The 13185-nt window shown below is 46.7% G+C and overlaps 2 protein-coding genes across 2 annotated transcripts; one reads left to right on the top strand and one right to left on the bottom strand.

Annotated features, from left to right (window-relative positions):
* Positions 1 to 753: 753 nt before the first annotated feature.
* Positions 754 to 4731, top strand: adob (2-aminoethanethiol (cysteamine) dioxygenase b). Its single transcript, XM_026309119.2, has 2 exons — positions 754 to 1012; positions 1469 to 4731. The coding sequence occupies exon 2, from the start codon at positions 1638 to 1640 to the stop codon at positions 2397 to 2399; it is 762 nt and encodes a 253-aa protein (XP_026164904.1). The 5' UTR covers positions 754 to 1012; positions 1469 to 1637; the 3' UTR covers positions 2400 to 4731.
* A 1777-nt stretch (positions 4732 to 6508) lies between these two features.
* LOC113132024 (early growth response protein 2b-like) lies at positions 6509 to 7904 on the bottom strand. The gene is made up of 2 exons (XM_026309825.1): positions 7733 to 7904; positions 6509 to 7602 (listed from the first exon to the last, which is right to left on the bottom strand). The coding sequence occupies exons 1-2, from the start codon at positions 7902 to 7904 to the stop codon at positions 6509 to 6511; spliced, it is 1266 nt and encodes a 421-aa protein (XP_026165610.1).
* Positions 7905 to 13185: the final 5281 nt, after the last annotated feature.

A 13185-nucleotide genomic window follows, 5' to 3' on the forward strand; every position in this document is an offset into this window, starting at 1 on the left:
TTGTGGTGGTTTTGTGTCTCTTTGTGGTTGTTATGGGTCTACAGGTGGTTTTGGGTCTCTTTGTGGTGGTTTTGTGTCTATTTGTGGTGGTTTTGTGTCTCTTTGTGGTGGTTTTGTGTCTCTTTGTGGTTGTTATGGGTCTACAGGTGATTTTGTGTCTATTTGTGGTGGTTTTGTGTCTCTTTGTGGTGGTTTTGTGTCTCTTTGTGGTTGTTATGGGTCTACAGGTGGTTTTGTGTCTCTTTGTGGTCTTTTGTCACAAAACCTGAATCACTTTTTTTAGTTATCAGTCAGAACTCCTGTATATATGAGACTAATCGTGTTTTGAGTCGTTCTCCTCCTACTGAGTTTAATAATCAGACTTTTATGACTTTATCTGTTTTCACACATGAACCGAGCCTGAAGTCTGGACAGAAGATCACAGTGTGCTGACAGAGCCCTGGTGTTTTAGCTGTTGTTGGGTTTCCCCTTCATTACATTTATGGCTGGGGGCAAAGATCATTAAAAGTTAAATATTCTGTGGCATCGTGGGAGCTGTAGTCCATCTCCTCCACAGCGAGTTGAATTTTAAACTAGTGCAGTCCTTCACAATAAGAGCTCTATAGTAATATGAAGGAATGAGGCCCCAGTAAACTCCTTTTAGTTATTAATTTGAATCCACATTGTTTTCTGTTGGTGAGCACAGCAGCTGCAGCCGGCCTCACTACATATCCCACAATGCACGCGGAGTAATGCGTAATGCGTCGTCTGGTGTGGACGTGTTTGACAGTTATTCAAAAATGGGGAACGGGAGCCGATAAGAGCGCTCGTTTCTGGGTCACATCCCGTCTGAAAATCACCTGCACACACTCACCGTCTCACCTGTGGGACGTCTGATTGGTCCACACGCTACAATCACGTGTTCACACGCCACAAACACAAAACGACCACGCGAAGGAGCAAAAAGCGACCGAGTGGTCGTGAAGCGGGCAATGAACGTGGTGTTACGCCGCCCAAAGATAGGGACAAAGAGGTGAGGTCTCACTCTGACATTATTTCCTCGCAGTGTGTTCCTTTGCGCTCAATTTACATCTCCTGTAGTTGTTTTATGGTCATTTTGCGTCTCTCTGCTCACCTTGACTACATGTTGTTCCACTAAAAAACAACAATTCACTTAATACAGGATCTCTAACCTCCGTAACATCAGGCCCGGGCTGTAATCCGCCCATTACTTCTCAGTAAAAAGCCAAATAGAGAGATGTACATGTCATTTGTAGTGTGTGGATCACACACTTCCTCAGGGTGTTTAAGATCCGTGTCCGTTTAATAGTTTAACATTTATCAACGCAGGAATAAAGAAAATATGTCTTTAATGTCATTTGTGAACAATAAAGTTTAGTTTGGCAGAAATCGAACAATCAAGATCATTCACAGCAATAGACAATAATCAGGTTTAACTAATTGTTCCTGTGTGTAAAAACTGTTTTAGTGTTCGCGTGAATTTCTTGAGGGAACCAGGCTCAAAACCAGTTCAGCCTCAAGAAGAAGAAGAATCTCTGCAGCGTGAGTCATCTCGCTCATAGACGATCTTCTGCATTTGCTGAAGGACAGCTACCGTCGAGCGACACGGGCCCGGTCAGCACGGTTCCTCCGTCGGTATGATGCCAGGTGACAGCAGCATGGCCCCCATCGTCCAGAGAATAGCTCGACAGGCTCTCGTCACCTTCAGGGCCCTGCCCCGGCTCGGCGAGGAGGCCGGGAAGTCCTTTCTGGAGAACCACGGCAAACTGAAGAGCCTGATGACGGAAGTGCGAGCGGTGGACCTGAAGCTGGTCCCGCGGAGAGGCGACGACGGTGCGCCCGGCGTCCAGCCTCCGCCCCCGGTCACCTACATGCACATCTGCGAGACGGACCAGTTCAGCATGGGGGTGTTTCTGCTGAAAAGCGGCGCCTCCATCCCCCTGCACGACCACCCGGGCATGCACGGCATCCTCAAAGTCATGTACGGAAAAGTCCGGATCACCTGCTTCGACCGGCTGGAGCGGCCGGGGGGCGGCACTCAGGGGGCGCCGCCTGCGCTGTCCCCGGGCCAGGTGAGCGCTCTGCGGCGCTCCGTGCTCCGCTCCACCGGGGAGTACACGGAGGAGAGCGGCCCCTGCGTCCTCTCCCCGGACCGGGACAACCTCCACCAGATCGACGCCGTGGACGGCCCGACAGCGTTCATGGACATCCTGGCACCACCGTACGACCCGGACGACGGCAGAGACTGCCACTATTACCGGGTTCTGACGGGAGCGGAGGTGAAACCCACAGAGCAGAACGAGCAGAGGGAGAAGGAGGTCTGGCTCATGGAGATCTCTCAGCCTCCGGAATTCTGGTGCGGTGGGGAGCCGTACCCGGGCCCGGAGGTGTCTGTCTGAGCCATCTGACTGACCTGCAGCCTCAAAATGGCTTCCCTGCTCGGGCTGGTCTGGCTGATGCACCGCTGCAGTGACTCGGGGCCCCTGGGCTGGATGAAGGGCCACACTAAATCCTCCCCCATTCGTCCGGATCATGTGAAGCCGCTCCAGGCCCGGAGCAAACCAACCAACTCTGGGCTTAATTTATGACCAAGAATGTACCTGTTCATGTGCAGCTGAGAAGCACATGATGATTATTTCCTCCTCTCTCTGCAGACCCACATTTCAGAAATTAGGAGCGACGTTATCTTCTCGTGGTGCAGTTTTCCCGACCCTCTGTGATCCTGGTCCTGGTTTTACCCCTTTATCTAAAATATCCCGAGACATTTCAGTCTCCAGATGTTTGTGCTGCAGCTTTTCTCTTTGCAGATCAGAGATTTTCCTGCAGAGTCTGGGATCATGTGTCCGTACACGGAGGCTGCTTCGACTCTGTTATTCAGAAACCGGTCTTTCACTTTAGGGCTTGATTTAACGCGTTAGTTTTTACTACAGTTTGTTTTCCCGTCAGTGGGCGAGACCACGCTTCACCTCAGAGGGTTAGAAAACTGAAAAGCACCAACATTGGAGTTGTAATGGTGAGAGAGCCAGGCTAAAATAGATTGTTTTTCAGGAGAGGTGCCAAGAAATGACAGATTGATGTAGTGGAGAGTGCTAATGCTGCATTCGAGCGAAGTCGGGAAGTCTGAAGTTGCTGCAGCATTTTGGTTTCTGAGATGCCTGTCGGTAAATGTTGTAAACACAACAGAATCCCCTTTAAATCCACGTATCGCATGACCTTTGCCCTGAAGGGAGCACTGGAAACCAGCTTGTGATATATATATATGTATTTAAAACATGCAGTTGTAGGAACAGTTGTCATCATTTATTAAACAGCTGCTGCACGTGGGAGGCAGTGCATGTGTTCTGAAGTTATGACACTAGCTGGGAATTCCAGACTTCTGCCTGCACCTTGAATGCAGCATCAGCATCACCTGTGTCCTCACCTGAGCAGAGTTGTCTCTGGGTTTTAATCGTCTTCCTGCTTCAGGCCGTTTGACGTCGGTTCCAGTTCGAGTCTCTTTTAAAGGCTCGTGTTTTACTAAACTGTAGGTTTTTCTTGTTTTTGTGTTTAGGACTGTGCCGATTATAGACTGATGAAGTTTTATCCTCAGGATTGTGTTTGCGATTTGTTGCGACTGATGATCGAGGTGGTTTCGACGTGCAGTGAATCGACTCTGTGAGGCTCATGGAAGGAAGGATGATGATTTACAGCTCAGACTGAAGATAAACAATCTGTTGAACAAATGCTCTGCAGCTTCAAATCAACACTAAACTCATGTTTCACTGCACGTGGGACGTTCGTTTCAAAGACGTTATGAAAAATTGATTCTTAATCTTTAAGAAGTGATGTCACGAAGTTGTGAAGTGTTGCATTTTGGGTAACTTTATGTAAAAAAAACACATAGAAAGTAGAAAACTGTCCAAAGTTGATGAGTAAAAGTGACAAACGTCGACTCTACGGGTTTTCTAATTAGGTCTTTAAATCAGCCCTGAATCAGATTGTCCTAATCCAGTCACACCAACAGCAGCTGTATCCATGTATCTTGCTTATAACGAATGTTTTCTGTGTGATCATGTAAAACGTGCTGTTTGTTTTTGCCTAAACGTGCCTGCTTGGTTTGCTTCACAACACGATGAGCTGGTGCTGAAAGCACAAGAACTGATTCAGGAGAGCGGCTCAATTCCTGCGGCGTGTTTTAAATCAAGTTTGCAGCCTGAACGTTTATGTGACTTCACTAAATCTTTATTTCCGAGCACCGAGGACTCATTTAGAGGGCGATGACCTCTCCATTGTTGTCCAAAAACTATTAAAAACCCAGCAGGGAGCCACACCGCTGACCTGGCTCACATGGTTCTTCCTCACCAACAATGGGAGGCCCGTCTTTTTCCAAAAACCAGCTCTGGACTCTGAGATCGGCCGTCACTGTTTACAGTCTCTGGTTCCACTGCAGCTTCTCTCTGCTCACAGCGACGACTGGAGCTGGTTTCTGGACAAAGACTTACTGGGAACCCAGAGCAGGTCTTCAGGATATGGCTGACGGCATGCTCTCTCTGATTCATCATGACCCGTGAGTCCTCAGCGTTCGCTTGTTTGCTGTGTAATGAGACCTTTATCTTCTCATTTGTGACTGGATTTGCAGATGGAAAAACATGTTCCAGCCTCAAGTTGTTTTTCAGTTTCACACTGTATGTCATAAATGATCAGGGCCCATTGTCAGACTTAACTTATATAAACTCTTTATTATAAACAGGAGCCTTCGCTGTGTTCACGCTGTTTTCTGTTCAAACTCACAACTAAATCTGCTTCACATTAAGAGCCTCCTATTCTGTAGTCCCTTCCCTCTGTAGGCAGGCTTTTACTGTGAAAGGTCTGCAGGAAGTGTTGGTGGTAAAGTTTAGTCATGGTTCTGGCTCCGTGTTGGATTAGTTACCTCAGCTGCTGCTCAGATTTCCACGTTAGCGTGACGAGCAGCAGTTAAATGTTGTGGGAAGTGGTTAAATTTCTTGTTTATGCTGTTAACTAACCACCTGCTCACGCCACAGATGACGCTGAGACGTGTCATCCAAGGTAAAAACAATCCCACCAAACTGAGGAAACCTGGACAGAAGGCCAAAGACAGTCTCTCTCTCTTAAAGGTACATTATGGAGCTTTAAGTAACCTGTCCACATACTTTTGGCCACTTTTCAATCCATATTTAAAGTGCTGCTGCTGTTAAAGCAGCTTAACATGTTCATCTTCAACCTTTTTAGACAGTATGTGTCAAAAAACCACCACATGGTCCATTTAGCATCTCATCATTAGCATCTCATCACATGATCTTCGTCAGTGGGTGGAGCTTCATACATGGACACCACAGCAGGTGGAAGGTGAAACCGTTCCTGTGCAAACGCCACAAATAAAGAGCAGCAAAAACAGGCGGCCACAGACAAAACAAACTTTATTTACATCGACAACAAGCATCAGTCCAGCAGAACCTGGTGCTGGACTTGTTTGCATAAAGATGAAACACGAAAACAGAACTTTTATTTGTCCAGTGTCTCTTTTAGCTCACATTCATCAGGTAGAAACATACACACATATGGGCAGGTTGTGTGTGCATACACCTGCAAACATGCACCAATAAAAAAAACCTAAGCAGAAATAAACAGATTATCAGGCTCTAGTCTCATAACATCCCAAACCAGTCCTCTCTGTTTCTAATAATCCAGGATTAAATAGAAAAGCTTCATTTTGCTGCATCTTAATCTTCCTGTGGGTTCCTGCTTTAGCCCCCCCCTTTGTGACGTCACAGTAACACCTGGGTGCACTGGGACTACCTGATAACTCCCCTTACGTTTCCCATATGGAGTCATACTAAACCAGTGAACTGGTTTTGAGTTTAAAGACCATTAACAAAGACTCGAAGCATCATTTTCACTCTGTGTCCTCACAACGATGCACAACGTCAGATATAATAAACCTCTTCAAACGTGTTTTGGTATCTGTCCGCTACAGTGGAGGAGAGCACGTTGCCAAGACTATCACCATCAAATTAGGATTTTCATGATCGAGGATTAAATTAGGTTAGGTCAAACTTTTACTGAGTTTTATGTTAAGAACATGAAGTGTGTCCTCTGATGTCTCTGTTCTGTGTGTTTGTTTGACACCGAACCATCCAGCTGGGTTCTATGGCAGCTGACCTGCAGGATTTTGGCTTCATCTGTTCAGTATGTTTGGATCCCTGAGAGCATGAAGGACAGACTGTGGCTCACATCTGTTGGTCTTCAACCAAAGTCTCTTTACATTTTACAGAAATCTGGGCCACAAAGTTCAGCCTGGACCACTTTCAAACGGCCTGTTAAATAATGAAGACATGACCAAACACGTGACTCGGGTCCTGGTTTTCCCTGATGTTGGAAAGATATGGCTTCCAGGAGGGTTTTTGTGAGAACAGTTTGGGCTTTAAGAGGTCAGGGCAGGGTGTGTCCACACTGCTCTGCTCTACATTTAGAAAGTTTACATTCAGCAGCCCGTGGGTCCAGGTGAGGATTAGGACCCGGAGGACTTTTTCTCCTTCTGCCGCAGGTGAATCTTCATGTGTCTCCTCCTCTCGTCGCTCCTGGCGAACTTCCTCCCGCACTGGTCGCAGGAGAAGGGCTTCTCCCCGGTGTGCGTGCGGATGTGGGTGGTGAGGTGGTCGCTGCGGCTGAAGTTCCTCATGCAGATGCGGCACTGGAAGGGTTTGTGGCCCGTGTGGATGCGCAGGTGCCTGCTCAGCTCGTCCGACCGGGAGAACCTGCGGTCGCAGCTCTCTGCCGGGCACGGGTACGGCCTCTGGTGGACGGGCGTCTTGCTCGGCCGGTTCGGATACTTCCTAGGTCTCAAGATCGGTCTGAGCGGGAGGTTCTGGTGGGCGGGGAAAGCGGCAGTCATCGGACCCTCGCCGGCCGGTGTAGACGCACTGAGCGTAAAGTTCCTGATGGTGTTGAGAGGCGTGAGAGGTGGCGGCACCCGGAGGGAGTCCAGCGGGTACGGGAGGGATTTCCTCTCCGGGAAACCCGTCTGGATGTCTCTCTGGCAGCTCTGCTGGTAGAAGCCACCGTACTCAGGCATGATGGAGAGCAGCGCGGCGCCGTCTACCGTCGGTTTGGGCGCGGTGTTGTAGGACGGAGGTGGGTGGTAGGACACGGCGCAGGTGGATGTCGCCAGGTACCCCCCTGCTGACTGGTCCGGGTACATGTCCCCGCTGCAGGAATAGGAAGGGGCCGGGTGAGTGTGGGCGTGAGGATGAGGGGGCGCGTACATGTGGCTGATGTCCGGCTGGCCGTGCGCCATGGCACCGTCCTCCGCGTCCGCTGCGTCTCCTCCGCCTCCTGCGTAAATGTCGGATGATGGTGAGGGCGAACCGCACACCGTGGCCGGACCCGGGGTGGCGATGTCAGCGCTGACCACGTTGATGACGTCCTCCGGTGTCCACGGTCCTCCTGCACCTCTGGAGTCCACTGAGAACTTCCCGGTATACGCCACTGGGTGCGTGCGTAAAGTCGCCACGTACTGCGCCAGGTAGCCCTGCAGCGGCGCCTCAGGTGCGCTCTTCTCCTCGAACAGAAGCTCACCTGAAGATACAGAAAAGAAGCTCGGTTATGAAGCAGCAGTGGAAATTAAGGATCGTGTTCTGACACGGTCACTGTGACTCTGTTACCAAAACCCCTGAAACGCCTCGGTGCAAAGTTCATTTCTCGGTCCTGCGGAATAAATTACACAAATTCTTACCCCCTTCATTCTCATCAGGTTTCCCTCCACGTTCTTCCCCCTCTACAGCCTCTTCTTTAAAAACAATCGACGCCTGTGAAGACGACCCCCCCTCCGCCGTGTACACATCTTTAGGAATATCTGCAATACTGCTGAGAGACGCGGAAACCTCGTCCGCTATTTTTGCGGTCATTGTCTTTGAGATGCAGTTTCAAGACGATTTAACCAAATTCTAATTCGGTTTCTGCAACACTCCCAAACATTAGGAACACCTTCCGCCTCTCATCGCCTGTAAACAGCTCCTGGATGGTGCAGTATGGTTATAAAGGGGATCTCTAGGTGTCCCGCAACGTCATTTACCAAATATGGACTTGGATTTTTAAAAAAAGAGGGAACTCCAGAAATAGGACTGGTGGAGCTCTCCGTGACGAAACGTGGAAAGAATTAAAATAACCCTTTCGAGCTTAAATACGAATATTCAAACTCGCAGCCTACACTTCAAGCTGAAATCTGGGTTGTTTTTTTTTTATTTCCACATTTTCCCCAAACATCAGCTTCAACCTGTTCTTCCTGTATATGATGGAAAAAAAGCTCCATCATTCGGAATTCCGGTCACTCTTTCTCCATAAATGGGTTCTCCGGTGAGGCGAGAGGATCCCTGTCTGCTTATATGGCTGGTATCCGGATACATTGGGTTGCACCGTGTTGTCTTTGTGCCAGCTGAGCCCACACACTGACTGCACAGGAACAGATCTGTCCTGCTTTTGTCGTCCTGAGGAGACTCACGGAACCGTTTGGTTCTGGTTGCATTTGAAGTCATTTTTGGTGAAGGTGTAAAGTACCAGCATCCAAATGTTACTGCAGTAAAAGTCCAAAAGTACCAGCATCCAAATGTTACTGCAGTAAATGTCAAAAAGTACCAGCATCCAAATATACTTGAAGAATCCAAAGTAAAAGTAGTCATATACTTTGCATACCGCTGGGTAGCTGACGTTAACTACCTTATATACTTCTAATTTGAAGTACTTTATATACCGCTGGGTAGCTAACGGTAACTACCTTATATACTTCTAATTTGAAGTACTTTATATACCGCTGGGTAGCTAACGGTAACTACCTTATATACTTCTAATTTGAAGTACTTTCCATACTGCTGGGTAGCTGACGTTAACTACCTTATATACTTCTGATTTGAAGTACTTTATATACCGCTGGGTAGCTGACCTTAACTACCTTATATACTTCTGATTTGAAGTACTTTCCATACTGCTGGGTATCTTGGGAATTTCCTCCCAGGGATCAATAAAGTTTGATGATCAGTCTGTATTTGGACATTTCTGTCCAATAAAATCACAGACACTGTTCAAATGTGGGAAAATGTTCTGACTTGAAGATTTTAAAACTGAGGTTCCCAAACAAACCACAGCTCCCATTTTACAAACCACACTGGAAAGTTTCAAAGAGAAACCATCAGAATTGACGCAGCAGATCCAGACATGTTTAGGCGCCTACATTACCCAGGGTGCAACATCTGAGGGCTTAATACAATGTTTGGTACTTTTCCATTATAACCGACGTCAGTAATTAATGAAGTAGGTGAATTTTCTGCCAATTAATAATAAAATGTGGGAAACATTTGTATTTTACTAACCACAGTCCTGTGAAAGGTAGTGCAGCTGAGAACGTCACAGAAAAGTACGAGCACCTCACATTTACACCGATTTACAGAGTAAACGTATCTATCGATCACTGCCAACATCTGGAAGCAGCTGTGTGAAACAGCGGAGCTCTGTCAGTCGTCACTGATCATATCTGGGTGACGAAGATTTTATTGATCCTTGGACTTTTCCTTCAGGCCAGGATTTCAGCTCCACGTTGGGTGGTGTTTAACGTTAAAGGCGTCAGGGGGGAATAAAGATGTGACGCTCTGATATATTTGCAGCGTAGCACCAACATGTTTCAGTGTGACGGTGTGTGAGCTGATGATGTGCTGAGGCTGAAGCTGGAGACGCAGCGAGCGGGAGGACTGCAGCTCTCCGAGCCTTTTGAACGCCCACAGTTACAAAAATGTTGGTGTGTATTGTCGTTGTGTGACGAGCCGCCCACCCTGTGGCAGATGGGGGTTTGGTCGAGCCACGCACACACACACACACACACACACACACACAAACACACACATGCACACCGGAGTGAACAGACTTGGAAAACACACGCACACGCTTTGGGAACACACACACTTTTGCTGCTGCTTTAACTCACAAACACTCCCACACACACACACACACACACACACACACACACACTCTGACACTCTTGGTGTGTAATACATATACACACCAACGCAAACACTGTCAAACAGATACAACCACCCCCCCCTCCAATGCACACACACAGTCTTTCTTTTTCCTCTCCCCACACACACACACACACACACACACACACACACTGCTCCGTGGGGACGGTGCCCTGCTTCCACCCTTCGCCCACGCTCCTGCAGGCCGCCGAGGCTCTGGGGGGTTTTTGGTTTTTGTGTTTGGTGGCTGGAGGTGTCAGCCAGGGGTCCGGCGGCTCGGCAGACCCCACCATGCCGATTAATCATCTGTCATCTGCTGTTTTTGTTAATATGGATCTTTGTCTTCATCCTCTAACGCTGCTCGGGTCGGGCCAGCCTGCTTTACCGCCTGCCACCAAAAACTGCCAAAACAACCAAACGCAGCTTTCGGTTTCCTTCTTTCTCCAGGTCGAAGGCGTCATGTGGTCGTCTGCTGTTCGAGCAGAATTCGTGACCTCTGCACCTTCGCGTTGACCCCTCGCTCTTTTATCGTCACATTTACAGCAGCGGGAACAAAACAGCGTTTGTACCTGAATCTCCTCATGCTGAGGCTTCTCACTTTCACATTTCACAAAACCTTTTTATGAGAAGAAATCAAGTTTTACTCATATTTAAAGCTAAAGTCCAGATGTGCTAATGACTAAACAGCTGCAGCAGCCACATCAATCCACTAAGTTTCATCTTTCACTTCACATTTACATGTTTTATTAACAAGAGATTATTTGTAAATATGTTTCAATTGTTTTTCCAAAAACTGGAAGTGAACTGAAACACCATAAATCATCTAAATTTCCTCTTCTGCTTTTCAAATGAAGACGATTCAGTTAGGATGGAAACTCTTTAAGTTTTAAGTTGAAGTTAAGACTCAGATCCTGAACGTTTGGCCCTGAGGTGAATTAAACTTGATTTAACTCATGTTGCTGGTTCAGACAAACAGATGACGCAACACAAATCCACAGCTCTCATTAAAGCAGGAGGTGTTTTCTGGTTTTGGATCAACACACAGATGAGTCAGAGGTTCAGGCGCTGAACCCGCTGATCGTCAATAGAAGCGATTGCATATTCATGGCCAATGTATTGACTGCTGAGCGGTGGATAATAGACAGACGCATCAATGAGCTCCGGGCCGCGGTGAATGGCCCCGACACCATCTCTGAGACCCAGAATGTGTCGGCGGTTACTCTGGTATCAAATGAGGGTAATTAGGTCCTCGAAGGATCCGGGTTTCAGGCCACCGGGATTTTCTTTATGCAGCCAAAACGGATGGAGAAAGTCCTGTTGGGCTGAGCTGGATCACTGGGACCTGACTCTTTATTAAACTCATCAAATTAACTACATGGCAATACAAATAAGAACTGACACCAAACCACAGAAAACTCCAAGCGTCCTACAGTCATTGTGTCTTTTTCAATGTGCATCACACACACACACACACACACACACCAAGCTCGAGGTGACGTGTGTAAAATTTAAAGACATTTAGTTTGTGATTTTACCAGACAAATAGAAAATGTTCTCATTTAAGAAAAAACGGAGAATGTTGACTAAAAATCTGACAGAAAAAATAAGAGCTAATCAAATCAAATCCTCCTTATGGCTCTAAAATCAACCAAATATCTGCTGTTTGCCATGAAAATGGGCCTCTAGTTTTACCTTTAACTTGAGGCCCTTTGCCGACTCCTGGCATCTTCATACTTTAGAAATTTGACTTTGCATCGCCCCTCAGTCATGAAAACCAAATAAACTTCTTGTATTTCTACAAAAACTGTCTAAACACCATATTTTATAAAGTCTGACAGAAGCAAACTGTGAGAATCATTTCCCTCCTTGAATCTGTTTCAAGCTCAGAAATGATTTGACTCTGCTTTAAATCATTTCCAGGAGCTATTTAAAACATGTTTCGGTCATTTCTGCTCCACACTCAGGGAGATAACTGGGATATTTTTCACTTGTACCTGTGATTTTCCATCTTTCTTCGATGCCACTCCAGTTGATGTGATTTTCTCACTGATGGATTTACACGTACGTGACAAAAGAACAGGAATCCAACTCACTTTAAATCCGCGGTGAAGAGAAAACCCTCCTTCTCCTCGACGGCGTCCAGCAGGCCTCCTGCTCGCTCTGCACAGACACAGATGGAGAAAAGGAGCGAGATGCTTCTTGAGGTAAATGCAGCCCAACGTTTGTCCGTCCAACCACAAAGTTATGGCTCCTCTAGGTTTCTGGCGGAAAGGGTCATCCTCACCCCGGGCCTGAGTGGGAGTCAATGACAAAAAGACTCAGAGAGAGAGAGAGAGAGAGTAGGGGGGAGAAACAATACGATTGTTCCCACCTCACTTTGCTTCCTCCCTCGCAGTTAAAATTGTTATGGAAATGAAGTGGATTTTTTGCTGGACAGCAGATTTTAACAGAAAGGTGTTTTTTTTGTTGTTGTTGTTTTTTGAGATGATGATGATGAAAACATGTACAAACACTTGACGTTCTGCTGAACGGAAAAAACATTTGCACCAAAACCTTTTCTAGTTTTCCCTGTTTTTTTTTTCCCTTAAGATGCTTGAACACTACGTTTGAATCCACCTTAAAAATGATGAGGTGGCATCTTTGTCCTGCTGGTGGCGCTACAGACAATGTCAGGGCATCAGGGAAGTCACAACCACATTCACTGTAAAATTTGATTTTAGAGGCATCGGCTCATCTTTTCTCGTTAACTCCATGCAAAATTACCAAGTTCTCTCAAATTATTATATTAAACTAAAGAAGCAACACTAGCAGATTTTCCCAACATGCATTGCTGCAGAAATGCAGAAACGAAGTGTGAGGGCCCAGCTGCCAACTACACACCCCTGTCAAATACGAAAATGGTCTCATGATCATGGTTATGACTACACTGATATCCACCTATGATGAACATGACAAAACACAGTTAGAACGAGCTGGTAAACGCAGTAAACTTATTCCTAAATACATCATGTTTTGTTCCCAATTTACTGTGGTCAGGGTTCAATGTGTCAGTGTGTTTATTCTGACTTTAACTTTTATTTGCTTCATTTAAGAATATTCTGACCTGTCTAGTCTTTACGAAGAAAACTGCAGGATGACATGACTTTTCATTCAGACCTTTCAAACAGCACCACAGCATGTT

The sequence above is a fragment of the Mastacembelus armatus genome, chromosome 15, assembly GCF_900324485.2.
Source record: "Mastacembelus armatus chromosome 15, fMasArm1.2, whole genome shotgun sequence".
NCBI classification, from domain to species: Eukaryota; Metazoa; Chordata; class Actinopteri; order Synbranchiformes; family Mastacembelidae; genus Mastacembelus; species Mastacembelus armatus.

Bases quoted from the DNA above. Each gene is read 5' to 3' on its own strand.
- adob (XM_026309119.2), top strand. From the start codon at position 1,638: ATGATGCCAGGTGACAGCAGCATGGCCCCCATCGTCCAGAGAATAGCT.
- LOC113132024 (XM_026309825.1), bottom strand. From the start codon at position 7,904: ATGACCGCAAAAATAGCGGACGAGGTTTCCGCGTCTCTCAGCAGTATT. The intron at 7,603-7,732 runs GTAAGAATTTGT...CTGCTGCTTCAT, and splicing joins ACCTGATGAGAATGAAGGGG to AACCGAGCTTCTTTTCTGTA.